This window comes from Eleginops maclovinus, chromosome 10, assembly GCF_036324505.1.
Source record: "Eleginops maclovinus isolate JMC-PN-2008 ecotype Puerto Natales chromosome 10, JC_Emac_rtc_rv5, whole genome shotgun sequence".
Lineage (NCBI taxonomy): Eukaryota > Metazoa > Chordata > Actinopteri > Perciformes > Eleginopidae > Eleginops > Eleginops maclovinus.
In genome coordinates this window covers 10885122-10899926 of record NC_086358.1, presented here as the reverse complement: position 1 = coordinate 10899926, position 14805 = coordinate 10885122, and the positions used below count along the sequence as shown (strand labels likewise).

The following is a 14805-nucleotide window of genomic DNA, read 5'->3' as shown; positions in this document are numbered from 1 at the left end:
CGTTTGTTGTGCACTGTGAAAGAGGTGTATAATCAAAAGTCTGATTTCAACGTTAAAATCATTCTTTTTTATTCATCAAAGAAATGTAATATTTCTCGTGTTTCATACACAATGACATACACATGTGACTTGTAATTTAAACCAGTGTGTCTTAATGCTTTTTAAAGTATTTAGGCTACTAATACAAATTCGAGAGCACTTTAACAAAATAGTTCCAAGTGAGTCCGTTTATTTAGATTCGTTTGAAGCTTAAAATAAAAATGAAACCAGCCGTGTCACACAGATTTAAACAGAGATTTATTAAAACGACAATTGGTAAATTAATACATACTTTTTCATCTGAAGTAGACTGACTTCATTGGCTACGTCTTGACAAAATGTTTCATACATACACGCGCGCAGACACACGAACGCACACATACTTTGTAGAGGTCCACGTATGTTGCAAACATTTACATTGTGCATATATCCACATATGTACAAATCCATTTATTGTGATACATTTAATTTCAAACAACAGAAAACATTGAATCAAAAATAAATTAAAAACAGGCCCTGGTGTTACAAAATTAAAACAGACGATTTTTTTTTTTTTAACAACCAAAAAGAAAAATCAGGCCTTTGATGTGCAAGTAAAAAAAGTTTTTTCAGAGACTAAAAATATAGGCTATTTTGTGTAAGGGGGCAAATGTGCTGCTTATAGTTGGTCCCATATATTTTACGCACATTTATCTATTTATATCTTTTTACAGTACACACAAATTCAACAGTAGCTGATAGATCTCTCACAAAACTCCAGATATACGTCTATGACAAACGCTACATAGACTTGTTCGACACAATGAAACCACAATAAAAAAAGAAACTCTGGAAAGCGGGTCACACCATCATGATTTTGGTAATCGGGTGTTTATATTGCACATCGGTAATTACATACAAATTAAAATTACTTTACTATAACCTTTCAAATATCTCCAGGGGAATGTTGAGGGGGCGGTGAGAGTGTGGCCGGGCTAAGTGTATTCCGGACCGGACGACTCTTCAGACAAAGACCGCTGTGCTCTAAACGGGTCATACCCATTTTCATCTACTGACAGGGAATTCCCTGCCGTACTGTAGCCCTTCTTTTTAGATCTCCTCTCCTCCATCTTGATAGTATCGTACAGCCCCTGCGGAGCCTCCTCTAACAGGTTATCTCTCTCTGAGTAGGACGGTTTCATTTGGCACACGTTGCGAAGCAGCAGCAGGGCTGGTGCGTAAAGCACATTGACGAGGCCCATACCCAAATTAAGTTGTACAAACCCATGATTGTGCACTATCTGGCCGGCTACTATAGGACCCATAGCATAAGCAACAGAATAGGAAATATCTGCTATAGCGTAAACACTACCGTACACTGAAGTATGACGCACGTCAACCAAAAACGCAAGAGTTGGCAGCAGGGCAGTGTCTACCAGTGCAATGCCAAAACAAATGCCGCACAACGGGGCTATGAGCTGCCCGAAGGTTTTACATGCAGGTACTGTGCAGGAGCTCGCTCCTATGATAACCATACCTAAAGCTCCGTAAAACCACTGCAAATGTGGATGCTTTGCTGCTAATTTAACCGTAATGTAAACACCGAGAACATGAGGGAAGAAGGCTGGGAGCCAGGTGAGCCCCATTTCCCACTGACTGGAGTGCATGGTGGTCTCCATCCAGTTGGCTATGGTGGGCTCTAGAAAGGCCAGGGGGATGTTACACACTGTGAGCGCCCCGGCCACCACAACAATGTACGGGTCAACCATGAGTTTGTATATAGGGGTACCGACTGGCCTGTTCTCTCTAGTCCTGTTGGAGAACGGCTTGATCACGGTCAGCAGCAGAACGCCATCCGCCAGGCAAATGCAGGCGAGCACGATGAAGGGCACTTTCTTGCCCGCAAACTCGTACAGGATGCCCCCGAATGGAGGCGCCACCAGACTCCCGAAAGAAATAAATGCTAGAGCGATGCCTAGTGCCGTGCTCCTCTCCGACTCCTCCGTGTACTTGTCAGCTATCATTGCGATTCCAGAGGTGTCCGCGAAGGCAGACCCCAGACCCTGCAAACTTCTGGCCACAAAGAGAGTTGCGTAGTTCTCCCCGATTGCAAATATGCAGGTGGACACGAACATAACAGAGAGTCCGATTAAAAGTGGAATGTCATATCCAACACGGTCTATGAAAGTTCCCGATAATGGGTTAACTAAGAGCTGCAGGATGGCTTTGGATGCGAAAAGTACTCCTATCTGGATATCTAGATTGTTCTTGTTGATTTTGTCTTGGCTTGTGCTGTTGTATGAGGAGTTGGGGTGTATAACTACGTGGACGTGCTCTGCCTGCTCACTCTCCAGCTCAGCAAGATAGTCTGGAATAATTGGCACGATTACCATGTAGAGCATATTGTCCAGCAGGAGAGCCACGCAAACAATCACTAATATGATCCGTCTTTGCTGGTGGGGATCCCTCATCGCGGTGCCAAGCTGCTTGGTCTTTTCACCCATCTCAGACAGTTTTACTGCGGCTGATTTCACCAGCCCGGATGATCCTCCTTCTCCATCCATGGTGTGCTTTTAAAAAAATGATTTTCGATCACAAATTGTAATTGTTGTGCTTCTCCCGTCTGCTGTCGAGTTTTCAACACCTCGGATGTCTAATTGGTGATCCCTCTACATTGGTGTGATGCTCTCCGTCCTCACCTCGCCTGTGCGTAAAGGGAGAGGCGAAGGGGAACTTGGCTGCCTCATCGGTGAAGATGGCTTTCCTCAGCTTCCTCAACGTTTCCTCGCCTCAGATTCATCCAATGTTGTTTCATGATCTCCCGAGAAGTGACGTGATGAAATCGCAGACTTTCTGCACCGTGCAGAGGTTTCGGTCGCAAATCTTACATGGCAATTTTTGGTTACTTATTTGCAACACATAGGACGCGCAAACTCTCATCTCTGTGTCCATTCCTCCTATCACCTGTGGCACTTTTGCGCTCTGCTCTGAGACCACGAGTGACTTCGTGGCCATTGGTGCACATTAACCCGCAGGTTCGGGGCTATTTTAGTCCCCTTTTTTGTCTCCTCTTTTCACCAAGAGCTGTGACGCATCACCAGCTTGCCCCCAAGTGGATCCCTTCGCCACTTGCCTCCTTTATGTTAATTTCCAACCATGGCAGCAATCAGTTCAACCAATAAGAGCCAGTGAGCAACATCTCACAAGCCTCTTCAAGAGCGTCAAAGGAAAAAGAGGCTCTATTCTTCTTATTGTCCAGTTGGTGATTTTGGTATTATTCTTTAATGCTATTCTATATACATTTATAGACATAATACGCTCACGCAGATATGATAATCTGCAACGATATACATCTTTATCAAGGCAAGTTTATGTAAGTATATTTCAACAAACAAGTGCTTTACACAAAAGATTCACATCGATCAATCAAGCTTTTATTAAATAAAATATGTCAATCTCTAGAAAATATACAAAACATACAAGTGTTTCGTATTCAGGTGCACACACCCACAATGGGTGCATTGAATATATTTAAATCCAAGGAGACTTAAAACATGACACACGTTCTTGGATGAAACACATATTTAAACTAAAATGCTCCAGTCAGACCTAATTGCTGCTTAACAGAAAACGTTTTCAGCTTACTATATTAGCTGTGTTTGTTAAATGTGTACCACACTTGAACTCATAATCGAGCCGCTGCTGCAGGAGCCTGAAGCCTGTCACCGAAGACAAACATGAGCCAAAGAGTATTTTCTTTATGAATGAAAAACAAAAACGTGAACATGTAAGGAACAAACCCATGTCAACAACAAAAATAACATTAAAACCATCTATTGATGTGAAAGACCATTACATGCAGCTCTTACTTCTATGAAATCTTGCCACTGTACGGAGATGTAAAGGGACCTTTTTAGATTGAATACAGGACACGGGCGACACCTTGTGGTGAAATACTAGAAGTAATTACAACGCCAGTAAAACCATCCCCTTAAAATACTTCTCATCAGTGAGGTTGCCCATAAAGGTAAAGACAGCTAAAATATTTATGATATTATAGACACTTTGTTTATCACTTTAGTCTTACGTTCATATGTTTCTTTCCTTTTGTCTCCTGTAGTTTTAGATTATTTAATTGTATTAATGTGTAAAAACAAACAAAACAACAGTTTTTTCCCAATCATGTTCAACGAATAAAAGCTTTGTTTGTGTTTCCTGTTTATTTTTTAAATGTATTTCTTTACCAGAACCATTATCATTTTGCCAGTAGAGGGCTGTAAAGACTTGCAAACAATACATGTGCAATCCATGGTTAAACAGTTTTACCTAGGTCAGCATTATGTTACAGTCCATGGGTTGCCCCTACAAAAAACTCAAAACACTAGAAAAACTCCTATATTTGAAAATAAAACAACCAAATCAACTTCAGTTTTTCAATCCAAGTTTAAACGTGATTAAATATTTTATATTTTATTTTCTGGTGCTACAAAATGGCGTCTTTTTAGAAGTCCTCTAAATTCGTACAAACAACATTTTGTATGCCTATTTTGAACAGGGAACTAGTATGTTCAAACTATTTATAGTATTTGCATCCCTATAAATTAAAATTAAAACAGGGAAAAGGTCCTATGAGACCATATTGTCATATTGAATGTAAAACCAAGAAGGAAGAAAGTTATCAATGCTTATGATGATAAGTTTTATAAAACAGCATTTGGTCTGATGATCTCATGTAAAGTCCAGGCTTTCCATGTTTGCCGTCTTTTGATGCAAACCAACATTAACAAACTAACAGGAGGATTAACACACCCCAGGAAATAGCTGCCCAATTTCACTAATGAGGAAGGCTTGGCACAGCAGCAGTCGTTAGATAAATGTGCTTCAGTGTTTTTTTTACACGGATTTAACAGGAATGTGACTCCATACTGTAACCTCTTGCTCATGCAGGTGACTTGGCAGTGTCTGCAGGTGTTCAGAGTGTCGGCTTTGTCTTTTGGGTTGAGATAGGGTCAGTGACCTGGCCTTAGATGTGAAGACGATGTAAAAGAGGTTTGAGGCCAGAAGAAAGGCTGTCTATATAGGCTAAGGACGCAAATATCATCTACTCCAGATCTGGAAGACATTCCTTTTAATTAAAGGTGTTTCACAATTTGTTATTGTGTTAAAGATGTGACACATAAATCATTACGGCATTATCTAAAAGCTTTGTTTTTGTAATGTGACATGTCTCTGTGCAATGTGTCTTATAATCTGACCCCTGGACTGTAATGTGTTACCTCCCAGTGACCTTTGTTTTTTTTCTCTCTGAAACTCTCAGCTAAATTATAATTAAACATTAACCATAGTGCTTATCAGACCAATACAAAGTTTATCAGTAACCCTGCAGCTAATGCAAACCATTTTTTCCTCAATTGACCTCTGTCGCTCAGCTTTTACACAGGAAATACTGTTTTAGTCTGTTAGTCTCTTTGGCCACAATCATCTTATTCTTTTTTGATTATGTATATAATCCAGCTGCAGTTAATAAAATGTATATTGTTTGCTCTAAGTGTTTCAGAATAAAAAAGGAAGCCTGCACTGACAGCATTTTTGTTATTGTCCTGAGTATTTTTTCTCTGAATTTGGAGGGATTTTAGTGATTGATTCAGGCTCTTTTTATCTAAATTTAACTTTTTCGGGCATGTCCTTCCTACAGAGTGCATGGACAATAACATTTGATATTTGCCCCTTCTGTGTGTCTTGTCAAATGATTTGTGCTGTCACATTGGTGGGGTTTCAAGAAATTTGATGAATTTACAAAACTGGAGATGAGATGATGATATTAAAGATTTCTCAGTGAGTTGAAGTTGCATCAGGGGAACCCATGACCTCAGCATTTTTGAATTTCTGGCTGAGCTTATTTTTCTGATGCTCTTTAGGACTCAATTTGATTACTTAATCTCTCTGAACATGTCACATGTGTGCAACCTTGTGGTGGGATTGCTGTTTTTGCTGAGTCAGGTTTTATTACAGATGTTTTACTCTTTCGTTTTATGCCATCTGTCTGTGGCTAGCATTTGATCAAACACACTAAGGGGTCATATACAAGCACAGACAGTAACACCTTCACCTCATCTCTTTGGTTGATGGTAATCTAAATCCTGCCTCTACCAAATAAAACGGGTTGTACAGAAGTCAGATTTAAAACTCAATGTGTTGTTAAGCTCAAGCCATCTGTGACACGTTCTCCTTTCGTACTGTGAGCTTGTTGCTATTACCGCTGCTTCTATCTACAGCTCTGACCAAATTAGATCACTAGTAACTAGTCCCTGCAATCAGCTGTCTATGAATGGCTCGGCTGTTTCCACGAATTTGATGCTAATCTTTAGGATTCCCCTGTCTTTCCTGATTAGCTCAGGTGAATGAGGAGCAGTAGAGTTTATGAGGAAGTAAATGATTATGCCCAGCATTTAATACGTGCTTATAAGAGCTTGCAAGGACACTGAAGAGTTGGCTGCATGACAGCACCGTGAAACCTTCTGACTTACTTGCAATTTACACCTTATTTAGGTCTCTGGGTTTTTTGGACCTAAAAAACAAAAACAAAACATTCAGCTTTTCGATTTTATGGCTTCTTCTATTTTACACCAAACATGTTATTCAAAAACATATAAATATTATATTAAATACGAAAAGAAAGTTCAATTAAACTACTGATTTCCCATTTAAATATTCATATATATATAGCAGGTGGACTAAAACTGAAAAAAGGTACAGTATATCCTACTTGTTTGGTGTAGTACTGTAAGATTACATATTACATAATGTGAAGAGGTAGCTGCTTTCTCTTCTGGCCACGTGATCGCTTGATTTATTGACAAATCCTTTAAACACATTCACTATTAGACCAAGTTAATGCTGATACACACTTGGATACATGTGAAATATATTAGATGTTATGCTAATGTAAGACGTCAACAAAAATTGAAACTGAAACTGTTTGACTGGCTCTTCAGGGATTTCGGCTCCTCCTCCGTTAGGCTGCCATTGGTGAGGAGAGGGTTTTACCTGCTGACGACCGCCTAGCAATAACGTCAGTAGCGCCTGAGGTTATTGTGACATAGGCTTATTTCTGGAGTGCATGTATTTAGCAGCTCAGAGATCAACGGGCTGGATTCGTTTCCTGTCTTTACACTCACTAAACTGCAACACAGTAGATGAACAGCTCATATTAGAAAAGACAGAACGGCTTGCATGTAATCTAAGAAATTGGGTTTGACACTCAAATTCCACAGTGTCAGTCCAGCTGCTTAAATTCACATTTCGTTCAACATAAATAAGTGGATTAGATTGACCTTCATTTAAATCTTTCAGGTTTGTTATCTTATCATTTTGGTTAAAAATGTGAGCTTTGCTGTCTTCCATTATGTGTCCATCTTTCTAACAACTCAGCACAATGTAAGAAGTGTGTAAAAAAAAAAGCTTCATAAATCCTCTAGGGCACAACAGTTGATTTTGTTAAGCTACAAAGCAACCCAACATGAGACCTATAAACTATCTACCGCTTAATTGACCAATTTATGGATTCAATATCATATCTCAAATTAGCTTATGTTCACTTTACCCCAGCTGTTAACATGTAATGTGATTGCATAATATAGTCTTAGCACAGTCTGTTTTTTATTTTACAATATATGGAAGTTACATCACCACAAACCACCTACACAGTGAGGGTATCTGTGGACGCGGGTTACTAGTAGAAATGAGACTTCCTACTCACAGCAGCTCAGCTATTCAGCTTTAAAACAATGCAGCTTTAAAGTAAATGGAGCATGCATTTTAAGAGCAGCAAAGTGTTTATTGTAAGTGGTCTAACATGGGAGCAGGGTGAAGACACATTTCTGTAGAAAGAATGCAGTAATTTGAAAATGATAACATTACATGCAATACATTTACTTAATTTACACAAATCTTACTCAAAAATGCAGAGATTGTCATGAGTTTCAGCTGTCCACATATGAAAATACAACAACTGTACAGGCATCAAAGCTTATTGATGTTTACAACAAGAAAAATGTTGGTGTGGGACTGAGTTTCCTTTTATTTTGACTTTGACTTAATATCCGGTTGAACAATCTTCGTTCCGGTGAGGAAGTTCCACACGCCACCTCTGTAGAACTCGTTTCCAAATGAGTAGAGGAGAGCGTTGAAGAAGGGGTTTGTCTTCGCAATAATTGGAAGCACCTGTGTGCACAAAGATTTTCTCTCTGTTAGTACTTGATTTAAAGGACAGTACAAGTTTGTTACAACTTGAGTCTCATTTCTGCATCAGTGGCCATCATTAAAACCAAGTATTGGCTGATAAGGCACCACAGAGGTAGAAATGTTTTTTGTTTTCTTCTGTAGGGTATTTTCTCACCAAATGGTATGTTAGATTAAACTAAAAAAGTGCTTACCATTCTTAGCTTGGGAGATACGACTGTCACATTCTCGAAGCAGGCATAGACACACATGGCGACGTAAGGGCCCCAGCACATCAGCATCACCCTCAACGGCACCTTGGTGTTAAACTGGAAAACAAAGTTCATTAAGTCTTACTGTCACTGTACACATGAAATGTAGTGGAATGGTTAAGTTATAACAAGGTCACTGTGTTCTAAGAAGAAATACTTGTAGTGCATAAATCTCTAATCCCAATGATTTATTTTTTGTTTGTGCACAGGTTGAATATATAAAATACCTCTTATTCATTAGTTAGCTTTAACAAGTGCTGGTATATACGTTTCTGCCTCTGGACAGAGACAGGCTAGCTGTTGTATGCTAAGCTAAGCTTATAACCTATAACCTATGGTAACCTAATGGTTATAGACGTGACAGCAATATCGATATTTTGGCAATAATTAGGATAAAAGCAATTCTCAAAATGTCAAACTATTCCTGTAACATTCAATCTGCGTTTTACCTTACTGTAAAGGCAAGCAAAACACTCAGTTCTGACTAGCACTCTAACATAGCATTTACGGTTGTTGTTGTGTTGTTGTTAAGTAATGGATGTCAATTCACACACTCATCTTAAGTAGCTACTGACATATTGGAGGCATCATTGTGTTAGTATTTCCAAATATGAAAAAACTAATTTGCGCTTTTTAGTCTACAACAGGAACAACTAAAACAAGACAGTAGAATTCAGGTTAATAATTAGAAAAGGTTTTTTTTTCTGTAAAACTTATCTAACAACAAAACAAAAAGGAGTGGGAGTTCCTTTTAAAATATATGTTGCACACTGTTACCCTGTGGTAATGGATCTTTTTGAAGTGCTTGTTGATGGCGTCATAACATGACATCATGATATAAGCTGGGAACATCAAGTAAAGCAGTGTCAGGGTCAGCATGTAGGTCATATAGTCCCTGTTGATAAGAAACAAAGAGGAACATAATTAGTAATACCTAGTGCAGGTGTTGCTTTGTCATTTTTTGCAGAATATAGACATTGCATTATGAATGTATAGTGATGAAACAGCAAACTGGCCATTTTGACATTCCATCTTTGATTGCATTGCATATTTCTAAACTCTACCTGTCCCCTCTGGTGTAGTCCAGTGTGCAGCAGGTCCTCATAGGCTCAAAGTCATAGACAGCCCATCCAAAGAGAGGAACAGCAGCCCAGAAGATGGAAAGAATCCAGATAATGGCGGTCATCGTCAGCGTGGTGCTCCAGAAGAGCTTCTGTTCTGCAGAATAAAGACATGCATATTGTCACTTGGATGCGTGTAGACATTTGATTTAATATATGTTTGTTTAAATATAGCTTAGAATGTGGGTACTGACTTTTTTAGCTATTTTTGTGGCAGTTAAAGCGCCGGTGTGACCGAATCAGAGGCATTCGGTTAGTGCAGTATTTATTCAAATGTTTTAAGAGCTCAATTGAATACTAATGACAATACAAAAACAAATGCATTCTATACTTATCAATTGCATTGTGTAATTCTGTGTATTAAATGCATTTACTTTAGTGGTGTTTATAATACAGTGGACCATTCCTGGTTATATGTTGTACTCACTGGTGCAGTACTGGTGATACCTGTCCCAAGACAGGGCAGCCATGAAACTGATGGAGGCAAGAACCGCTATCATGCCCTGAAAACCATGATAGGCACATCCATTTTGACCAAACGGCCAATATCTAGAGAAGACAACAAACTTAGATCATTCTCCAGCATGTAGGGGGATGTTACCTACACCCAATACTACAAACAATGTTCTTATCGACTACATCAGGCTGTAAAAGCATGTTAGTAATAATTTTGAAATAAAGTGGTGACAAGAAGTAATATGCGAGTAGTTAATCCAAAGAGTGATGTGCTCTTTTTTCAGTCCTGAAAAGGTAAAAACTCCAGGTGTTCACCAAAACACTCATTTAAAATAACCATCTGTCTTCCTATTGCAGTTGTTATGCTAACATGGATATTGTTCTGTACAAATTGTGCATACTTCATACACAATTCATAATGGGGTCAATACAAGAAGAGGGGTCAGTAGGGGCCCCTCGTGTGTTAATCTGGCCTGCTGAGGTTTTACAGGATGTTACAAAGGCAATGTTGCAACATATAAATTAAGATTTTATTAGATTACTTGCAACAGTACTGTGGAAAAAAACAAAAACCACGTTCCACACTGAATAAGGTGGAGTTTGGATTATGAAACCCAAAAGTTTATTTAATTTGTGCAACCCATTTTTTTGTGGCAATAGGAATACCCTTTTATGCAATACCCATACAAGAATACAAAAGGGCCTTTGTATAAAGAAGTCATCTTTGATACCTGAGGTAGCTCGAATACGCAGCTGTGAGTCCATTAATATTCAATAAGAGGTCTGCCACAGCTAGATTGAACACAAAGAAGTTGCTGGGAGTCCGCAACTCCTTCACTCTGAGAAAAGCCAAGATGCTGATAGCATTTAGGAAAAATCCAAGCATGCCTGAAAGTAAAACAATAAAAAACAAATGTCCCTTTAGTCTTACAATGTTATTCATTTAAATGCATCACCACAGTTGTTTGTAGGGTTGTAAATAACAATATCACAATGAAAAAAAACATGCAGGTTTTGATTTTCATGATTTAAGTTGCTTTTACATAGGAAATTCGGAGTGAACTGTCCCTTTAATTCTCGAAACATGTCTTCCGGTGTGTTCGTTGAACTTACTTACCCCCAACAAGAAGCGCTGAGCCGTATGTAAACATATCAAACTCCGTGAATCCCTCCGGCAATGAATACGCTGCCATGTTGAAGTATAACAATTCTACTTTTGCATCAAAAACAGGTCCTTTTCTCGTGTAACGCACCACCGTCTGCTGCAAAATTACGCCTTATAAAGGCTCTTTCACGTGAAAAAGCACAAAGACACTAATCTTAGCCAACCCCTCCTGAAATCCCCCAAAGAATGTCCTAACGAGCAGAGTTTCTGATAAAGTTTGCGCGTTTGCTGACCAACCCTTTGCTGCAGGTTTGTTGATTTGGAGCTCAGCTGTGATTTTTGTCAATTTGAGTATATTTATGGCTACTTCAGGAAACCTTCTGGAGAGACGCACTTTTCCCTGAACAGCTTGCCTCGGCTGACGCTGTTATGTTTCTGTGGGTGATGTGAGGGACATGGAGACATGGGAAATGTTGTTTTTCACCGAAGTTTATCGATTAGCAAAGATGTGAGACACCAAGAAGTATGTTGACCCCATAGATTGTAGGTTAACCCTTACATACCACAACATTAAAGGCAAAATAACAAATGATTATTTAGCTTTATTTTATTTATTTTTTTGCTTATTGACATGTCTCTTCCATGTCTAACGCACATTTATCATTCCGAGCTATATAACAAAATACATTGGATGGTTTTATATTTTATTTATCCATGAAATATAATTACGAGCTGCAAATCAAACTTTAAGTATAAATCATGGTTTTAAAACAAGTATTTTCTCAGCATAATGACTGTGTACCAAAAGCATCAGCGGGGCCTAAAATTGCACAGGGAACTCAAGAGTTTCAATGTCAGGAAAGAAATGTGCCTGTCACTGTCTCCAGAGTCTGATCTCACGTTTATTAACAACCCATGTAAATTAAATGATAACTACACTAGTCATTTAGACAGAATACAACCCTCATGTGCTGTATAATTTACTTGAATGAAATGTCACGGACACATTTCTATTGCCTTTTTTTTTTTCAACAATCTGAACCTGAAGTTTCAGCTTAAAGTTTACCTATTTTATAAACCTTTAATGAGGAAACCAGTTTAAATATTTTCTCAAAACGTGTATGTTATGGATGTACAGTCAAGAAATCAAACAACTCACAACACACATTCTGATTTTTTTAGAGCCGCATTTAAGTTATTTAAAAAATCTAAAAAAACATCAGAAACTTATTCATTTTCTAATTTCTGTTCCCCAAAATAACTCTCAGTAACAAGGGCATCAGGAAATTGACATTTGACTTGAAGGCAGTCCTTACATTTAAAAATGGAACAGTTGGGGAGTCTGATTGCATAACTAATCTGCCAACAGATTATCAGAAACTCATTAACTATAAAGTCATGATGTGTCCCAATAGACTTATAATACCCTTTTCACAAACCGTCCATATTGTCCTGAGTTGGAGCTTAGTGTACGGTGCAGTCACAGACTTCCTCATATACAAAAAAGAAGAGCTGCAAAGTGGATGCTCATCACTGCATCGGTTACTCTGACACTGCTATATATTACAGATAAAATACAAAGTGTTGAGCGTATGATGTGTATATCAGATTTTTTCGTCCTCCCCAAGTCACAACAGGAGGCTATACAATGTTCAGGTACATAGAACTGAGTCCCAGTTTCACAATGCGAAAGTTTAAATACAACAATCTGTTAATCTTCTGCAGCTGAGTGTGAGGAAACAACAGCCGGTCTAAACCAATATCAGTGACAACATGAATAGAGTGGATTGATCAACTGGTATTAATTGCAACTATCCTCAAAGCCAACCTCACAGATTTACTTTTCAATTAGGAGAAGTTTTATCCAAATATCTTAATTTTTTGAAAGTTGAAGCACTTCCACTCCTTTTGTGTACTGTTTATTGATAACAAAAGAGCTGTATTCTTTAGCACCACAAAGCCATATCTTACAAGAAGAAATATGTATCAATATAATCTTAGCGGCTAGCCGTAAAAATAAAATGTGGAAAAGAAGCACACAACTATAACTCGACTGAATACCCTGTCTGTAATATTTATTTCCAAAGTTCTTGCACTCTCGCGGTGCTTACACATTGCATTGGCCAATAGTTAATCACACCGTCATAATCTGTTAGTCTAGCAATGAAACAATGGTCCACTGTTAACTATTACACCAACAGACTCCAGAGATCAGGAGTAAGATGAAAACTAAAGTAATGTTCTTATTTATTCCTGTAAAGTATCACATGATAACATCATGAATGGGACATACGTACTATCTTTAATAATGTGCTTTACCTTCATAGAGTTTATGGTAGTTTGCTGAGTCACATTTTACATTTACCCTGAGAACTGAATGGAAAGTAACTGCACATTCACTTAGTTACAGTACAATTTTGAGGTCATTTTACTTGCGTATTTACATTTGTTACTACTTAATACTTTTACTCTATATTTCTTTCTCTACACACAAGCAATAATATAACTGAAATAAGTGTATGTACAATGTATAATGAATACTTTTATTTTTGACACTTTTATTAATTTGCTGATATACTGTATAGTGATACTGAATAATTCATTTACTTTTACTTAAGCAATATTTGGAATGCAGGACATTGTGTAATAATTTTAAACTGGTGTTTCTACTTGAACATACGAATCTTAAGGCAGAGAAGAAACCACAACCTTGTATTTCTGTAATATCTTACTCTTTCCTAATATGGGGATTTAGAATAGTTGCAGATAGACTGGGGCTATAGCAACATGTATTCTTGGGAAAAACGTTTTTTTCACTTTGGCCTAGGACAACCCTCCTGAAAGAAAATAGAACAAAGATGTATTATTAAGAGACAGAGAGATGACTGGATTAAAGGATTTCAAATCCTGCTGGACAGCCGTGTAACATAAACCTCTGCACCTGGAAAAAACCTCAGAAACTGTGACAACACGTGATAGATAAAAGTGTGTCATAGATAAAATATCAACATGTTTTACAGAATATTAATGCAAATGATAATAAAATAATACAGCATCATAAATAAATAATATGCAATACAATTCTCACATGATTATTACAATAGTTGAAGTGTAAAACGCATTGTTTATTTTATATTTATTTAAACCCAGTGATCAACTACATATGGTTACATAGTGATATATTTGTCTTGTTTCAAGTTTGGAATCAATAATAAGAAAGTGAGTAACACAACACAGAAGGTGCCTGCAGAAACTCTCCACTGCTACCCAGTGGTCGTGTATTGCTAAATGTCTGAATGCTGATTTAACCCGGAGTCTGCGTATTAAACATCATTAATTCACCACGTCATTATCAGTCATTATTATACTACAGGCTAACATACAAAGAAAATATGCAAATGTTCTGAAACTGTAAAACATACCTGTGTTTTCATATCAGAGTTAAATCTGTTTTTGGTGGCTACAGTGAGGTAGGAGTACCTCACTCAAATAGTGTTCATATTTAGCAGTAGCCTATATGATATATCTTGAGTGGAAAATAGAGTAAAACACTCAAATTGACAGTTTCAATTATCCATTAAGCTTAACTATATGCAGATAGAGTTTTATCTAT

The 14805-nt window shown here is 37.9% G+C and overlaps 2 protein-coding genes across 2 annotated transcripts; both read right to left on the bottom strand.

The window, feature by feature from the left end:
• Nucleotides 1–247: 247 nt before the first annotated feature.
• Nucleotides 248–3036, bottom strand: slc18a3b (solute carrier family 18 member 3b). Its single transcript, XM_063893620.1, has one exon. The coding sequence runs from the start codon at nucleotides 2580–2582 to the stop codon at nucleotides 1014–1016; it is 1569 nt and encodes a 522-aa protein (XP_063749690.1). The 5' UTR covers nucleotides 2583–3036; the 3' UTR covers nucleotides 248–1013.
• Nucleotides 3037–7693: 4657 nt separating this feature from the next.
• Nucleotides 7694–11630, bottom strand: rgrb (retinal G protein coupled receptor b). Its single transcript, XM_063892561.1, has 7 exons — nucleotides 11205–11630; nucleotides 10819–10975; nucleotides 10059–10180; nucleotides 9575–9728; nucleotides 9288–9405; nucleotides 8454–8567; nucleotides 7694–8241 (listed from the first exon to the last, which is right to left on the bottom strand). The coding sequence occupies exons 1-7, from the start codon at nucleotides 11278–11280 to the stop codon at nucleotides 8098–8100; spliced, it is 885 nt and encodes a 294-aa protein (XP_063748631.1). The 5' UTR covers nucleotides 11281–11630; the 3' UTR covers nucleotides 7694–8097.
• Nucleotides 11631–14805: the final 3175 nt, after the last annotated feature.

What these genes read in the sequence shown, in the direction of transcription:
- slc18a3b (XM_063893620.1), bottom strand. Translation starts at nt 2,582, where the DNA reads ATGGATGGAGAAGGAGGATCATCCGGGCTGGTGAAATCAGCCGCAGTA.
- rgrb (XM_063892561.1), bottom strand. Translation starts at nt 11,280, where the DNA reads ATGGCAGCGTATTCATTGCCGGAGGGATTCACGGAGTTTGATATGTTT. An exon ending in GCGTATTCGAGCTACCTCAG is followed by an intron (nt 10,181 to 10,818) that starts GTATCAAAGATG and finishes TGTCTTCTCTAG; the next exon opens with ATATTGGCCGTTTGGTCAAA. An exon ending in GACTACACCAGAGGGGACAG is followed by an intron (nt 9,406 to 9,574) that starts GTAGAGTTTAGA and finishes TCTTATCAACAG; the next exon opens with GGACTATATGACCTACATGC.